The sequence below is a fragment of the Papilio machaon genome, chromosome 10 (assembly GCF_912999745.1).
Source record: "Papilio machaon chromosome 10, ilPapMach1.1, whole genome shotgun sequence".
NCBI classification, from domain to species: Eukaryota; Metazoa; Arthropoda; class Insecta; order Lepidoptera; family Papilionidae; genus Papilio; species Papilio machaon.
The window spans coordinates 6662681-6681618 of NC_059995.1; the positions used below are offsets into that span (position 1 = coordinate 6662681).

The 18938-nt window shown below is 34.6% G+C and overlaps 1 protein-coding gene across 2 annotated transcripts in view; it reads left to right on the top strand.

Annotated features, from left to right (window-relative positions):
* LOC106718214 overlaps positions 1–18938 on the top strand; it is a 33462-nt gene that overhangs the window by 12411 nt on the left and 2113 nt on the right. For both annotated transcript variants that reach the window (XM_014512243.2, XM_014512242.2), the window contains exons 3-4: positions 16746–16851; positions 17808–17950. In XM_014512243.2, coding sequence (XP_014367729.1) covers positions 16746–16851; positions 17808–17950 — 249 coding nt within the window. The remainder of the gene's footprint in view (positions 1–16745; positions 16852–17807; positions 17951–18938) is intronic.

An 18938-nucleotide genomic window follows, 5' to 3' on the forward strand; every position in this document is an offset into this window, starting at 1 on the left:
GTAGTGCGGCTTTAAGTCCTAAGTGATTTTTTTGTGAGCTCTTTTTTATTTTGGTTCCATGTGGCTCGCTATTTTATCGAGTGTATTTGTTGTGAATTTTCGACTTGGTTATCAACCATCACCACTGTTTTTTATAAATTCCCGAGATATTTAACTCTCTAATTAATGTAATAAAAAATTAACTAAACCTAACTAGCATGTAACCAATACGTGATAATATAAGGAAATAACAATATTGAAATTCAGATGTTAACAAGAATTACTAATCATCGTTCTAATTAACCAATGGCTTTACAATAACACGAAAACCATAGTGTTTATTCTAATTATTAAGATGCATGGTAATTACTCAAGCTATTGGAGCGTATAATAACGTTTGCTTTATACACATCATTGCAAATTTAAGCTTTATTTTTAGGCGTGTATAGTTGGTTTTCGTAAGGCAGATGTACTGCATGCTTAACAGTATAGCTTAGTGGATAAAATATGAACTGTATTTGTAACAGTGGTTCTTAGTGGTATTTTCCCTATTTGATACTTTATACATATTTGTTTAAATTTATATTTGGAAAAGACGAACTACCATAATTTAACGGATCTAATATTGTATGTGCCTTGAATCTATATGTACATTTTAGGTATTATTCTATAATATTTAGATTATTCAACAAATAGTTTAAGAAGCACAAGAAGTTTAAAATTCGTATCAAAATACGGAAGTCAAATGCATTAACGTTTCTAATTAACATTCCGTTAGTGGCACTTTCATTTTTTTAAAGATTTTTCGTTTCGTATATGAGACGGCTATAGTTTCACTGCAAACCGGTGTGAAAGGTACACACAGAGTAAGCGATTCTAAAGAGCCGTTGTCTATTTCTGAGCGTAGAAAATTACACATCATCAATAGGTGAAGTACACTCTCATTATACTCTACATTATCTTCAGGGCAGGTATTTAAATCTCGCAGTCGATGAATTCCTTGTAATTTAAGCCTAGATGTCTATGACTTAAGGTTTAAATTCCTTATTGAAAATTCAAGCTTCAATGTTAACCATGTCCTTTTCATATTACCATACATTGAATAGTGGAAAGTTAATTGAGTTTCAATGAGTTTTTAATTTGTTTTCATGCCTCGTAAGTGGCTTACATTGGTTACCATAATTTGGATATGAATTGTCAATGCTGATAGAACGTCTAGGCATGCGCTACATTTCCTTTTCCTGTAGACTTGTGAGGTACTTAAATTCGCTATTTAGTATAGAACACATTTATCGTTGTGTGACGTTCAAATAATCGGGAATGCTGAGACTTAATCGTTTAATGTTTACCTAGAATTACATAAAAACGAATTGAACCCAGTTTGCAAACGTTAGTGTCAGTTTCGTGATGCAAATTGTTCAATGGAACAAACTAAATTCACGCCAGTTTCATATTAAAATTGGGGCGTTTCGATTAACGGCAGATCTAAATCAGATCATATTTTATACATGTGCACATATAGTTCTACAATGTATGTATAAATAGAAACGTGATGAATTCTTTATGAGTTGTCAAGGTTTGATGGTACATATGGATATGTCACGTTCGGACACGATAATAAATGGCTATGCAAATATTGACCCAGCATTTGCCTTCAGACTTCCTTATCATATTATAGAAGACATCAGACACCGTCATCGCTCATTGTTTGACACTCACCTTCAATATAATTACATCTCACCAACTTAATTTCAACAGCCACAGCTATTAGTAAATTTTAATTTCAGTTGTGGTATGTTTGTTTATTTTGTGCTTTGATGTTTTCATTTATTTACCTCAATATAATACTATATACAAAATAATGTCTAGGTCGTATGGTATCGGCATTGCCGCTAATTGTTTTAAGTTTGCCTTGTCACAGTTTAATTATCAATTTCACAGTAGTCGATTAACGTTAGAGTGTATTTCCTTATAATTTAATTAACAAGAAACCTTAATAGGATATATCCGATCTTACTAATGACTAACCTAACGAACGACCTCCATATATTTTTACTTATCTAACTTACTTTTTATTCTTAACTTTCAAGAAGCGAGCTTATTTCTTTCTTAAAGGCCAGCAACGCATGTGCAGTTTTTCTAGATTCGCTATATATAAGTGACCTAAGGAACGGAAAAACCATTGACAAATCTTAAAAAGTGACAAAGAGTATCAATTTATTCGTTTAGAGGTTGTCACCTACAGATTTTGTTAAACTGAGGTCACAGCCCTGACCTCCAAATGACTATTGTCATGATAATTTTCATCAACAATATTATTATAATAAATAAGAAACAATTAGACCTTGTATTACACAAATGTAGACAAAAAAATAAATAAATTTAATCAAATGTTTTTAAAGGCTCACAAAAATTTGAATACATACTATGATTTTACAAGATTTATTCCGGATTACACATGGCTTAAATAAAACATGCCTACTTTTAATTTTGCTTTATATTTTAATTTATTATATTATTTACGCAATCCTGAAAAACAATGCTAAAGTAAATTTTGATACCTCACGTAGCAGTATTTTTTACGAAATTTAACCTAACGATAAACAGCAACCAGTTTTTGTTAGATATTAATTAACCTACTTTGTCAAATACCATCATGGTTTTTGTACATTTAAGTTTTAAGTCGAAAAGGTTAGTTCTCGTATAGTATCTAAAGCTAACTTATCAATTTGGACAAATTATCAGTAAAATAAGAATATAATAGTGGTAATTTTATGTACCTAACCTTGAAATCTACGAATATTCAAAGTATTTTTATATGCCATAATAATGATATCTTTAACTAACTTCTTAGCGGTTGTCTAGTCTTTAATATCATTGATTGAAAGACATTAAAAAAGTTGTAGGGATTTCGTAACATGTTTTTAATAGTAATACTAAACTTTAGTATGAATATTTGTGAGTCGCCGTCGTATCGTCCTCGACAAAATTTGTGCAGCGCCTTAAATAGTACACCAAAAATCTCATACTAATTTTGACATCATTAACGTTTACGATACGAAGGCGGATGACACAAATATTCATGCTAGACTCACAGAATTATTTTTCATCTAAGCCAGAGCAAAGGTCTATTTAATAATTTTAAATGTTCATGTAACATTATATCAGGCAAAATGTAAATAAACATTATACTTGAAGCATAAGGAACTAATTCTATTTACCAATGTCAGAATAACATGTAGAAATTATTAACTTATAAAGCCTTGTGGCGAATATTAAGCCACGCAATTTGTAGTCATTACGTGCTTGACTTTAGTAACTTTGTGCAGTGTCGGCTTCTTTAAATTGCTTTCGTAATGTCAAATTAATGAATTAAACTGTCAAAACTGCCTGTCGATACAAGTGTGTGTGTATGTATGCTGCGTATGTGTACGTATGTGTGCGTTTGTGTGTGAAATCCACATTGTTACTGGATGGCAATGCAATACATGTTGGGCAATACTGGATTAAGTGCTTGTTGTCTCGCACCATTTAATGACTGTGAATCATGCAAGAACATTTGTAAATCAAATCTGTGGTATTTATTTTTAACTTCATTGTATTAGATAATGTTAATATATTACCATCATTATTATTTACATAAGTATCCATAGTCTATGTATAACTACAATCTGTCCAAAAGCATTCTAATGAACATGGACATCTTAATGGCCTAATTCTTTTAACAATAGCTTTTGTATTAACCAACCGGCGGCTCCTTGAGCTAGATGCCAGACGCGACGAGCTGAAAGCCCGACCACCTGCGGCTATCAGCTATAATTACGTTTTTTTTTTTTTTTTTTTTTTTTTATAGGAGAAGGGGGCAAACGAGCAACGGACCGAGAATTATTTGATCCGACGCCCATGGACATCCGCAACGCCAGAAGAATCGCAGATGCGTTGCCGGCCTTTAAGGAAGGTATACGCTCTCTTCTTGAAGGTCCCTAAGTCGTAACTGTTTGGAAATACCGCCGAGGACAGAGTATTCCACAACGCGGCTGTGCGAGGTAGAAAGTTTCGTGAAAACCTCGTCGTTGTGGAATGCCACCCATCGAGATGGTAGCGATGAAATTTGGCGCTCTGTCGACTCGTGCGATGACGGAACTCGGCGGCAGGTATGGTTCCAAACAATTCTTCGGAACACTCCCCGTGGTAAAGGCGGTAAAAGATACAAAGGGAACTGACATCCCTTCGCAAAGCCAGTGAGTCAAGCCAGTCGGTAAGACCCCGGTCATTGACTATTCGAGTGGCACGTCGTTGCACGCGGTCAAAAGGAAGAAGCTGGTATTTAGGAGCTCCAGCCCAGAGATGCGAGCAGTATTCCATATGTGGCCGAACCTGCGCTTTGTATAACTGTAAGCGGTGGGCTGGCGTGAAATACTGCTTCGCTCTCCCTAGGACACCAAGCTTCTTAGAGGCCAGCTTGGCCTTCCCTTCCAGATGACCACGGAATTGGACGTCACTCGATATGTCAACGCCGAGGATACCAATGCTGGCTGAGGCAACCAGGGGAGTGTTCTCAAAGTTAACGTTGACGACAAAGGGTTCTTTTTTGGCGGAAAACGCGCAAACTTGTGTCTTTTTGGGGTTGAATTCGACAAGGTTTTGTCGCCCCCAATCAGAGATATTACCCAGAAGGGTCTCCAGTTCGGACACAAGTTTATTCCGGTACTCGATGACGCTATCCCGAGAAACATTAGCTCGGGCCGTGTACAAAGCGTCGCCCGTACTATCGTCTGCATAACAATGGACGTTACTATGATGTAACAAGTCATTGATATGCAGAAGAAAGAGAGTGGGCGACAGTACACAGCCCTGTGGGACGCCAGCATTAATTGGTTTAGGGTCTGAGCATGCACCGTCTACAACGACTCTGATGCTCCGACCCTCCAAAAAGCTGGCAATCCAGGCCAATAGTCTCTCGGGAAGCCCATAGGAAGAAAGCTTCGAAAGAAGCCCTTTATGCCACACCCGATCGAAGGCCTTCGCTACGTCCAAGCTGACCGCTAGGGCCTCCCCTTTGTTCTCAATGGCTTCAGCCCATCTGTGAGTGAGGTACGCTAAAAGATCACCAGCAGAGCGACGTTGACGGAAACCGTACTGGCGATCGCTTATGAGCTGGTGCTCCTCTAGGTACCTCATAAGCTGGCAATTAATGCTAGACTCCATTATCTTGGAGAACAAAGGGGTTAAGGCAATGGGCCGGTAGTTCGCTGGATCCGAGCTGTCGCCTTTTTTAGGGATCGGGTGAATTAGGGCAGTCTTCCAGCATTTCGGGACAACGCCTAAGGAGTAGGAGTACCGGAAAAGACGCGTTAAGACCGGTGCCAACTCAGGAGCACATGTCCTTAGCACAACAGGAGGAATACCGTCAGGCCCACTCGACTTGTTGACATCCAGAGATAGCAGCGCTTTACGCACTGATCTCTGGATGAACTGGATATCCGACATAGAGGTCTCAACGCGCAGGATTTTCGACGGCGAGTTACCTTTATCATCCAGTGTCGAGTTTGATGCAAAGAGGGATACCAGAAGATCGGCTTTCTCTTTTGCAGTATGGGCCAATGAGTCGTCCTCCCTGCGCAAAGATGGTAGTGATGGGCGACAGAAATTTCCTTGGACAGCCTTGGCGAGAGACCAAAATGCGCGAGTTCCGGATGGAAGGCGCACTAGCCTCTCACCAATGCTGGCCACGTGTTCAGACTTTGCCTTTGCAATTACACTTTTGAACTTACATACGTGAACGGTGTGCTCTCATGTCCGCAATGTGCGAAGATTTTCGCAAACAAAATTGGCTACATAAGCCACATGCGAGCACACCAACGTCAAAACCGGAGCTGAAGACAGTCGCCGTGGCCGGGATTACATCATCATGTATTAACCACTTCTATATCGTCCAATTTTAACCAAGTGACAGATATATCAGCTGATAAATATTGTTTAATTATTCAAAAATGAGTCATCTGTCAACTTGTTTGAGTGAGACAGGAATGGCTATCACAAAAACTAGAGCGGTGCAATTACCATCGATCATACATCGATTCCACCGGACACGATTCTCGATTACAAATCATTCGGTCCGCGTTACTTTCTCGATTAAGTGTGGCGATATTTAGCATCGATGGCGCTTCTGCAGGTGAAATCGCCGTTCCACTAAGCACGACCGGTCTCCAACCCGTGTGACAACATCATGTGAATCTTTATCTGTTAAATGATGTGCTCTTACTGCGTTTTTTTTTTAATTCAGAATACGTAAACACAAAGGTTATGATGTCGAAAGGCTTAGAAGTTTGATGATTAATAAAATAATAAAATTTATAGAATTGCAATATAACTTAGTAATCATGAAAATTTTAATTCTACAATCAAATCAAATCTGTAGACAAGGTTATTTTTTTTTTTTTTTTTTTCAGTAAAATATATTACAACCTAATTCATGTTAGATGTTATTAAGGTTTAGAAATGCAAGCCGTGTCTTTTATGTTCTCATGTTACTAAGCACATTCATAAGCTAGACAAAAGTTACTGGATATTGCATAAAACCGGAGGTATACGATTCTTTGTTTACCTTAGCACATGGATAACTGATGACTTAGTAATTAACGAAGTCAAACCGTGTGAAAATAATTTGCAAACACATTTATATGTTTTTTAGATGCAGTCATAAATTAAAATTAGGTAGGTATTATAGTAAAATGTTTTTAATCTAAAGACCAACTTTTTACTAATTGCGCAATGTTAAAAAGCTTAATTATTGACATTGACTTAACTTTAATTGACAACGTATAAAATTTACCTAGAGTGATATGGTTACATTGTACTATCTGTACGCGTGACTTTGTCCTCGTGTAATAGCGTGTTTGAGTAGCTTTTTCCTATTATTATCTTAAACCCTTAAGGGTAAAACTTTTGCATACTTTGAATGTCATATTTATTTATATCGAATCAACAGCCTAAAAAATAAGTTTCAAACTAGCTCTAAAAATTACAATACTTCCATACAACTTTTCATCCCCCTTTTTTCGCATTAAAAAGTAGCATGTGTTCTCTCTCAAGCTCCAGAATATTTGTGTACCAAATTTCATAAAATTTGGTTCTGTAGTTATGGCGTGAAAGCGCAATAGACAGAGTTACTTTCGCATTTATAATATTAGTAAGGACTATACTCGTAGATCCATTTAAAGGTATGTAGTTTAAAAAAAGTTATAACAAAACAAAAAATGCGTCTGAGCTTTTATTTTAGTTAATCTATATGATAGTGGTTTGTGAGTAGGCAATATGAGGTGTGGCTAACTGCATTTTTTTGTAAATAACCGGAATATTATCTTTATTGAGACATTTTACAATCGATCCGTGAAAGTTACTCAGCGAGTGACCGTATGTCTATTAAATTGCTGTCTTCGTGGAATATTTTACATAAGTACATGTAATATTCTGAGAATTAACAATTACACAACTAAATCCAGATAGGTCTGGTCCACGAAGACAGCAATTTAATAGACATACTCTACACTCACTTCACACTTTCACAGCAACCGTTATTCTGGTTATTGAATTGACATTTCATTATTTACTCATTTCATGATGATCATAAAAAAATGATTAGGCAGACATACATCATTTAGTACCAGTCATCTTTTTATTTTTTAAATCTCCTCCATATGATGTGAGGATTTGTTTTAAACAGAGATTTTGATCTTAGAAACCAATGGTTAATCACCCGTCAGAATCTAATGTTTCACATACATATTTATGAACGAATCATTTCGAACAAAGCTAGTTGTTGTTTTGTGCTGAGAGAATTGTATTTATATGCAATTTATAGCAACAATACGGCATACCAATCGGATAATGCAGGTGTAGTTGCGAGGCCGCGGAATGTTCTAGATTTGTTCCTTTTCACATAGGTAATGTTAATGAATAAAATATAATATGCCAAATGTACCATATATAATATTTCGTAATGTTGCCTGTTTTCACAATCTTACACTTACAAACTAATTGCCTCCTTCTTTTAATTCCTAACCCTTCTTAAAATTACCTTATAGATTATTTAAAGGTTGTATACAGGGAACTGAACTTCAACTGACATTGCGCATAATTATACAGTTAAATGTTACTCTTCGTTGATTATTTTGTCTGAACACAGAAAATGTTGCGAATGCTGTAACCGTTTATGTCATTGATGTGTTGTGAGGAAATGACGTCACACGGCTACCTCCTTTGTTCCATCTCTCAGTAAAATTGTCAATAATCAATCGTAATTGTATTGTATTCTATACGGAGTACTGGCCTCAGTTAGCTGGGACGTAATTTATTTGGATGTTTTAAAAAATATTTACGTTTCATATCTACACGTAATGAAGAACATGTTTCAAAATGATCCCCAACTATCGTTTTAGCCAAAATGCAATTACCCACTTGTCACTGATTCTGGTGCATCCTTGTTACTACAATGAACGATCAACTAATTTAAAACCATTTTACCATCGGACATTCAGATATACGGCTGGAATCCATCCTTATGTAGTTGACGTGCCGTGCGTTCGAACGAAAAAGTTTGAACCATCGTTCCTTGTGCGTACTGCTAAAGATTGGAATAAGTTGCCGGCGTCAGTTTTTCCGTCCAAGTACGATGTGGAGTCCTTCAAGAGTAGAGTGAATATATCGTCATACATATCGTCGGGTGAGATCGTGGTCAAGCGCTAACTTTTTCAATATAAAAAAAATAATAATACAATACTTATAATTTTATCAATCTTACTACTATTATAAATGCGGATGTTTACGAGTAGATGGATGGATGGATGTTTATTTGAGGATATCTCCATAACGATTTCATGGATTTCGATGAAATTTTGTATAGATGTAGTACACAGTTTGGAAGAAAACATAGGCTACTAATTAAGTTTTTTTTTTAAATTCCGTGTGCACGGAGTTGCGGGCGACAGCTGGTCTCGTTATAAATCTCCTAAAGGTGCAGTTGACGTATTCGAACCTAGGTCTCATTAAAGCTTCAGTAGTACTCGTATTTATAATATTTATCGTAATTTCTAAGTCGATTGATAAATGACGTCTTGATAAGATTTAGTTAACTGGGCACTTACTGTTGATTTAAGAATTAGAGTTCGTAATATGTTCCTATATTGGTAGTGTATTCAATTTCATTGATTTCGAAGAAGTAACGAGCAACAGTTGCAATTAAAGGTTTCCTGTTTCGCCTCACTCTTATTGCGATATTTGTATGACGATGTACATTTGTCTTATTCATATGTCCGTTGTGAAGATTGCGATGACATCACGGCTATTATTTTCACCGTCCAATGATATAATAGATTTAAAGATAATCAGTCGCTTGCTCATCGTTGCATTAATCAGTTGTAGATGCTGTCAGTCTTTGTAAAAGGACTAAAGCATAACACGCAATCAGTGATTACCAAGCTTCGGTTTGAACAAGGCCTAAGATTCACCGTAGAACAGGACGACCATGCCATTGTATGCACTCTTGTCCTAACAATAGCGTTATAGACTGTAGTCCTGTCTTTCGTTTCATTAGATTCATGCCGCTCTGACGTCATCGAAATCTTGTCTTTTGTTAGTACATGTATTCTACTTATTCATTATTAGATTGTTTGTGTTTTACGTCCGTAGTTTGGTATCTGTGTCAATATTTACGCACTAAGAGATCTTAACATGTATTTTATAGCGCAATAAACCGATCGTAGTATCCTTGAAATGTTCCATTGTGAGGATTCAACCTTGCGATGTTAATAACAACTTAATCACCATGTCTTATCTTTGTGAATGTTAATACACGAGTATTAAACGTATGTGGTGTATTGAGGATTTTTATGAGCTATTTGTTTGCCAGTGTTTTTCAGTTATTCCTTGCAATAGTGTGGATAATTATGAGAATTTGTGTTTAATTGTACGAAGTCTATTATAGCTATGTTGCTGCGAAACGAATTCCATTTTTTGTATGACTGTTCATTAATAGTTCAGGTTGGAAGTAAATTAATTGATGCAATTCTATAGTTTAATATCTATTGTGATCTTTACATTCATCAGAATTGGTTCTTCTCAAAAGATATTTGACCAACAATGTATTAACTCATAAAGAGAGCTTCCAGGTGCTCTTTACCGCAATTACATGGACGGATAATCGACAGGTTTCTATTACAAAACCGACGAATATACGAAGCAATCGTTGAGCGTTCGCGTTTCGCAAACGCCGGTCGACTCTAAGCCAATATCAGTTTTGTAACGTTCCTACAACGTGAAGGAATGCCTCACGCCCGATGTATGTTAGTCGGTTGAAGAGGCTCCTTTACATTAAATTTTGTTTGTCCCACTTGTTTATAGTGTCCGTTCATTGAATTTCTATAGGCTACTTGCGTTTTCAAATGTCGGATTTGATTGTTTCCTAATTTTATTCTTAATTCGCCTTTAATTTTTTTTATGAAAAAAAAAAGATTACTAGTGTTTGGCATTGCTTCCTGAGCTAGTTGGAGACATATTTTACTGGAGGTAATGCCTTCTCTTATTCTGGGTCTTAAATAGCTGGATACTTATTTGTGCAATGTGTTTGTGCGTATGTGTATGAGTGTGAAATTTTATGACAAATTAAGTTTTTTTGCCATAATGAATTCGCATTTAAATAATAATATTGTAAACGAGTCTATCTAAATTCGTCATACACAGGCATGACTCTGTACCGTACGGTCCCATTTAGTATACTGGTTTTAGTTTGACAGTTTCATACCGACCTGGTTGTTCTAATCCGGTTTTCAAACAACTCATCACAGCACCGCACGCTCCGCATGTAGGTCTTGTTACACTGGAATCCGGCTATGTTTATATACTATTACTATAACACACATAGACACTCAGCCAATTTATACACTGGAATCATATTAGAATAATGTGGCGTTCTATGTTCAAATTGTATATTTGCAACAAGTGAGGACAGTAGAAGTAAGTAAGAATTGTTTTTATATTACCAACGGTCGTACAACGGCATTAAACTTTCAGTGCACAACCGCACGCAAGGCAATTGTACATGTCTTATAAATAGATATATCGGTAATTATTTTAATGATCTGTTGCAGAAAATTACCTCCACGAGAAAATTATTTAACAAAATAAATTTCTAAGTACCATCTATATATCGTAGTTATATTAGATCAGCGGCTCTCAAAATTTTCTGGCTACGGATCTTTTTGGCTAACCCTAGATTATTCTAGGGCTCAAAACAATCAAACACCGATTTATATTTATCATTGGAATAATTGATAAGAGTTCTTCATCAATGGCCAGAAGACTGTTTTCCGATAGAAGTTTGTTTCGTCTGGAACCATTTAGTACCCCTTCATCATTATTTACTTAGGGGCTCCACGCCTATCTAAATACTAAAGGCATACCTTTAGTATTTAGGGCTACTATGTTATGTTACGGCTACTGGCTGTAATAGTATTCGCCCTCTTAAAGTTAATGTCTCTGTATCAGCAGTTTGGCCGGTGCGGCAACACGCTAACCCGATTACGTATCAATGCAAGCGTGTGTTGGATCTCAAAGAGATTCCGTGGCTATTGCCAACGGCATTCACGAAATCACGTTCCAATTGCTTTCGAGCTTGTAATACTTACATAGTGTTAACTTGTTCCGAGTTTCTGAGATGGAATTTAACGTTTATAAGTATAAATATTATTTGTGTTTGGAATAGGTGGTTAGCATTTAATTCCTCTTGAAATAGTGAAAGCAACGAATGATAACTTTTATCGTAACATTTAAGGTCGCCAAATTTGGCGACGAGAAATCAATTAAAAATGTGCCTTATTAAAAATTCGCATCCCGTACACATGTCGAAAGTGTAGCCGCGAATGACGGACCATTTAGAGTAAGGCGGAAAAGTGGCGCGAAAGTGAGACCGGTCAATGGTCGGTTGGCGGGAAAAGTGAGACGTTGACGCGGCCATCATAGATTTTCTTTCCTGTTATCTACACTTGGATATACATATGTGAATGTATGTACGATTAGTATATGTGTTATTGATAAATTTTATTTCATATTTACTGGTCCATAGAGCCTTGACTTAATATATCATGTTTAACGCATATTAACAGTTTTTAATATGAATATACAAATTTATCATTGTGTAAGGCATTACAATTTTGCATAAGAACATGTACAAAGTTTAAGACTTCCTTTTTGCGTAATAATGCATATAACCATCTAGTATATAACAGACATGCATAAAACAATAGAAATGCAAAGGAAATTTAAATTTTCGTCTGTGTTGATGAACTTCTGGTTACATTTGTACGTAATATTTTTATTTTACTGTACGACTCAGTCGTTTTAGAATTTTGGTGAAGATAAATATTGCGTTTTAAAAATAGTCGTAGTAAAAGAAGATTTGTGTTTCATTTGTTGATAGACGTGACTGTCTATAGCAAAAAAAAAAATTAAAACCTATCTATATATTACTATTGTTCACTAAAATAAATAAAACAATAAGACTCTTGTCTCTTGTGATAAGAAAAATCAATTAAAGATCATTTTTGAGTAATAATCAACCAGCTCTGGTCCCTTGAAGGGTTTTCATAGTATGTACTATTTTTCCATACATCTCTATCAGCAGTCATATTTTTCATAAATGAGTGTCATTCTATATTTGTCGACAAAATAAACTTATATATGTTTTACCAAGTGCTTTATCCTAAGCCTCTTTTATAGATTAATACTCGTAGTTTTGTTATTATATTATGATTAACATCAACATAAGATAATTTCACTCTTCACTCTACACATTACGTATTTAATTTGTAAATTATTTTTAACAGGAACTTTGCAAATATTAAAATTAACATGGAATAAACGTCTTCGTGCCTCGTCATAAAGTGAAGGCCGTTTTGTTCGACTCGAGTCGTTTTTGCATTCGTATGTTCTTATAACCTATGATTATGTATACTTTTGTTTTTTGTTTCCAATTGTTAAAATCTTTTAATTAAAAAAAACTTGTTTTTATATTGCAGTACATTAGCATAATAATATCATTACAGTGCTAATTTAACTACATAGAAATATCTCATAATCAAATTCTTGTTTTATTTTGAATGACTTGAATTATTTTTATTGTTTTAGTTAATTATTTACCTTATCTTGAAATGCTACGTTGTTACACTTGTTTTAACTATATTGTTCTCTATTTTTTTTAAAGCGCGACTCTCTCTCATGGACTCCCTCGAGTCCCTCGACGAGATGTTTTTATACAAGTGCTTGGACAGTGGTAACAAAAAATTGTTATAGCAAAGCGCCTATGTTAAAACGTCCATAAGTAAAATAGCAGTTGCATTAAATAGTAATAGTCTTTCCCCGTTTATTTTATAATAAATGAGAGAGACGAGTATATTTGAAACTTTACCACTGCATTCAAGTTAACCTCAAAAGTCTGACATGTGACCTTAGTAACCGTTGACTTTCCTTTGCCAAATGAAAGTGTTATAAGGCGCTAATTAAATACTTGATAGCAAGTGAGATTCAAGCTTGAATATTAAATACGTCATTAGATGTTAGTAGTATGTTTTGCAGTTCTCGACGAATACAAGTTTTAAAGTAATTGATTTCTCTATTAATTATTCTTTTATCTAATAAGTGACTGGTTTCCTAGAAAAAGATAATTTGAATTCTCTTTATTGACTCTTTTGTTTATTTCTCTTTGCTGCAAGTTTGGTGGTAAACAAATTTATGCAAATTTGTATATTTCTGTGGAATTATTTTTCAGGAAAATAAATTAAGGAAGCCATACACGTATATTTTTATATTTATTATTATAGTTATTTCTTAAATAATAAATGCAAAATAAACTAGCTTCAGTATAGGTCAAACTAAAGTTTGTAAGCTTACTACAAATACTTACAATATTACCAACACTTACTGTGAACGCGCATTGAACAAGGACGTGGTTTCAACTTTCTCTACGTCTTGTTTGGCTATGAAATATTGGTATGACTGGGAAGCTTATATTCTCATACAAAACTAGTAGGGTACCTGTATTAATACATTATTTACTTTAATTTTAGGTGAAAACGGTCGCATAAATCTTCCTGCAACCTTTTGTTTTATCAATTAATATTAATAGAATTTTCACAAATATTTGTACTCCTATAAAACAAAATAAACTAAAATAATATTGTAGGTCTGCCTTCGGTCAGCCGTGAAAAATAATTTAATGATCTTTAATAAAAAAAAAATATTTTCCTAAATTTAATTCAGGAATAGTTTATAGCGAGACGACTCCATATTGGACATATGTGCTTAAATGTAAAACTTTCACATTTAGAAGAATAATTGTCACTTACGTAAACTACTAATTGCTTTAGAGAAAAGCGAATATCGGATTAATATGATTTGGCGTATAGTGATATCCAAACTTAATGGTGTTTTGCAATTTCTCAAGCGACGATGTATAAAATACAAATTTTACCTAACAGCAGGTCGTAAAGGGATGCAGGGGCGGATTAAACCCATTGCTTATACTTACTAACCTATAGCTGTATGCAACTATGAATTCGTAAGTTAGAGTCTGTGTTAAGAGACACAGAGTAATAATTACTAGTATTGTTACCTCTACGTATATGATTGTTATTAATGGTTACGAGTATGCAAATCGCTGAATGCTCGACACAGTTCTATGGTGACAGATCTCGCGCCTTTCGATTAGTATTTAGAAATGTGAGTGGTCCGCATACCAAGCCAAGTCGGACAATACGTGTGTCGCCTGATAATTGAATATTCATTCGCACATTGATAATTTAACAACCTTGTGTCTATTCGGTGTTCGGTCGCGTGACGTCACCTTTACAGGACACGTCTGTAATAAAAAAAGTTTTAGCTTTTTCTGTTCACATCTCAAATAAATACTGCAGGATTTCAATCGTCAAGTAGTGTATTAGTTAATATTGCAACAAGTTGCTGCTAAATAATCTTACTAATATTATAAATGCGGATGTTTAGATGAATGGATGGATGTTTGTTTGAAGGTATCTATGGAACGGTTGCATGGATCTTGATAAAATTTGGCACAGATGTAGAGTCTGGAAGAACACATATGCTACTTATTACGGTTTTTTTAATTTCACGCAGACAGAGTCGCGGGCGTCAGCTAGTATTCAGTATATTTGGAAGATTTAAGTTTTGATTAATTCAATTCTTAAAATATAAGTTTTTTTTCTGATTGACTCACCTATGGGTTATGTTTTTGTCGCTATGCATAATTGTTTGTATACTTTTCCGAACCCCAGTGTCATAGAGGTACAGTTAGTAATATTACTAGCCAATATAATTTTTTTTCTATTCGATGTGCTAGATGTTAATTGATCAGTCATGTTTACAAGTATTCAACAAGAACAAAAGTTGAAGTATCAGCTATTATTTACACTACTTTATTTCTATAAACAATAGTCAATTCAAATGAAGTTGAGTTGAGACACATGAATCACATTCATGAAGTATTGCCATAAGTATTTGTTTAAAGGTAAATTAAAATTTACGGATCTCTAATAAAATAGACAGCCTTCTTATTTTCTATATATTATTCAAAGGACTTCAATAATCTCAAACTCAGATAATTATATAGTTGGAACATTTGGAACATTGTGTGTGTATAGTATGCCATTTTAATAAGGAGCATACACATTACCCTAAGTACAAGTTAGTTATGTTCGTGTGTTTTAATAAAAAACATCTCGTGTACATTGACCCTTATAGAATGTGCCGAGTTACTCGGGCGTAGTCAGTTTACCTGGGGCTGTAATCTTCCTGGTTCGTTGTATCTGCAGGTATTTTATCCCCTCCCCTGGCCCCTCTCCCCTTAATTTAGCTTCATCATTCTATAGAGGCATGATTGTTAGTTGCGTGATCTAACGGAACGTAAGCAAAAACAACATGTCTTTAATTACGTTTGTTTTTTTTAATTATTGTTGATTTTTTAATTATTTTTTTTACCATGTTAAATATTTTATTTCTTTTTTTGAGATCGATTTCTTAATATATTTTATTACCATATTAATTAAGTACTTTCTATATGTTCTCTAAGCAAATTATAACGGAATAATTATATTGCAGCTCCCAAATTCAGGTTATTTGTTTCAATGACTTTGATTTTCTCTAAAATTAAATTTAATTATATATTTATTTGTAAGATCCGCTTCGACTAAGGAATATTATCAATATAAATGCCAAAGTACTGAGTCATAGACTGCGATCATTGAACACTTGCAAATGAGTAACATGTCTTTATAGATTTATACGTCGCGTTTACACTAACAATGTGTGTTATTTTTGTCTGTTGTCAAAAGGCAAGAGTTAAATATGTTTTAATACAACATAAAGACGTATATTCCATTTTAAACTATAAGGAAAAATTAAATACATCGAAAATATAATACTTATCTTACTGGAGTCCATTTGACCGGGGATTTCCAGGACTACATAAAATGACGTGAAACAGTAGTATTTTTATTGCATCTGTTACGCTACGAATCAACTCCATTGCCAATCTTTTTGTGTCCGCTACTAACTTTATCTTTCTTTAGAAAGAATGACTACACATTCGTTAATAGAATGTTGCTGAAACGAACCTAAGCTAGTGAATATTTCTTGAAGAGTTAGCTTGACTTAAGTTAGATATAATTTGGTAATAAGATGTTTGTTTTTATTGTTTCCAGTTGAGATCTATCTGTCGCCTGTGGAGACTCACTGCAGCAATGTTGACTACTTCATACCCGACGAGAACAACGAGACCAAAGGATTCTCTGACGACGCCATGAACAGGTAAATTTTACATTTGTTAACAAACTAATTAGCTATCGAAATAATATGATAAAAAGAATTGTCCAACTAGCAGAGTACTGTGGGCCTAATACGAATATTTGTGACAATTGTTACGTATCGTTAACGACAACATTTGTATTAAAACTTGTGTAGCGCCCCCTATCGGGAGTATAGTACACCAAAAAATTATCTTAATTTTTACAAAATTGACTATGAAGATAAGGCGATTGTGACAAATATTCGTGCTAGCTCAAATGGAATATTTATGTTTTTGTCCTTTCCTATGTCTAAACTGAAATTGATGTTCGAGGTGTCCTTGAATTTATTCATTCGATGTCAGCGACAGTACCTGTATTGGTATTTAAATTAACTATTCATTTGTTTTCATTCATTAAAAATTGTACGACAGTTATAAAGTCATTTGATTCTAAGCACTTTTGTAGCAGCAAAGTGGCAATACAATTGAGTTAAAGACCTAAGATAGCGTTGTAACCATATATTTGCAAAGTTGACACCTAGCAGATATATGAGCATTCAAACGGTACAATGCGACGTCGAATAAAAACAAGTGGGTCAAGTAAAAAATGTTCGATATTACGTCCACTTTACTATACACAGCACGTTCCATTCGTTTGTTTTAGGCAGCTCTTTTTATTTAGTCTTTACTGAAATTATTTATTATCTGACTGACATCAAAGAATATAATTTACACTGTAACCTAAACGGTTTTAGCCTGTCAACAGTATTAGATTTATATTTTTCCTAGGGTTTCAGGCAGTCAGGCAGTCAAGTTTCTTTTTTTTTAAAACAACCAGTGACATTGACGGAATATCCTTGTCCTATATAGAGGACAATCAAAAAAAGCATACTGGCCACTAATACCGCAGGCACACTCAACAATTTATAAAATAAACTAATTCGTTTTTGTATTATTCATTGGTTTTGTTATATTACAGGTTGCATATGGCGCGGTCGACGGTGGCGCTGTTCATAGTGGCATTCCTCGTGCTTTTCATTGCATTCTGGACAGGAGTGGTCGGCTGCTGGAAGCGCAGCCCTGGCAATATTACCGCCACAGCTATACTCATGCTTGTCACATGTAAGTGCGATATCACATGTCTCTTACATTACTTCTGTTCACTCTTACATAGTTATTCTTCTTCTATTTACTTGATTACGAATAGGCTTACGACAGCACTTAAAGTCGGTAAGGGGATTTACCAAACACTAATTTGACAAACGGTTAACAAAGTTTACATATAATTGGCTTATCAAATATTCATGGTATATTCGGCTATAAATATCGTTGGAATTCCAAACAATCTCATTTTAACACGTATACTTCTTAAGACTATACTTAAAAAGGTAAATTGCTGATTTGATATTCATTTTGTCTGAGATGCTGAAGAATTTTTTAGTTTCTAACCACACTTTTTTAATTTTTCACGTAAAACAAATATCAAGGACTCACAGTCAAGTCTTTATAATGTTCATTTGATGACTGCATACTTTGAATTAGTTAACCTGGACTAACAATGATGTAAATATTTTCTGGCGTCACGCATAATTCAAGGCGCCTTTTATATCGAGATAGTCGCTTACAGCTCTGCCCACACCTTATATAACACGCATTGTATTGTAATTAATAATTATCATACACATCCGCCGACAATATTACCTCCATACTCAAGAACTCAGTTATGAGTTAATTTCTTTAAATTAAGGAAAAAACTCATCATATGTATACTAATAACATACAAGTAGTTTATTTAATAACACAAGGTACCGTGGGTTTTCATTGCCGAAACTTGTTTTTCATAGTGACATTATGTTTTTTGTACCTTTATATCGGGAGTGGAAACCAATTGTTATGAATGTGTTTCAAAGAACATTCTTGATACCTTAAATATCAGTTACAAATGACTGTTGCTTCCTTCAATTCAAATCAATCTGTTAAATGTTGAACCACCGCCAATAGTATTACAATATAATTATTTATAGGACTGCCAAGAATGCACCTTTTTAAATTTAACCGTCAAACCATTTTTATACCCTTTATTTAACTTGAATATTATCAAATAATTTTA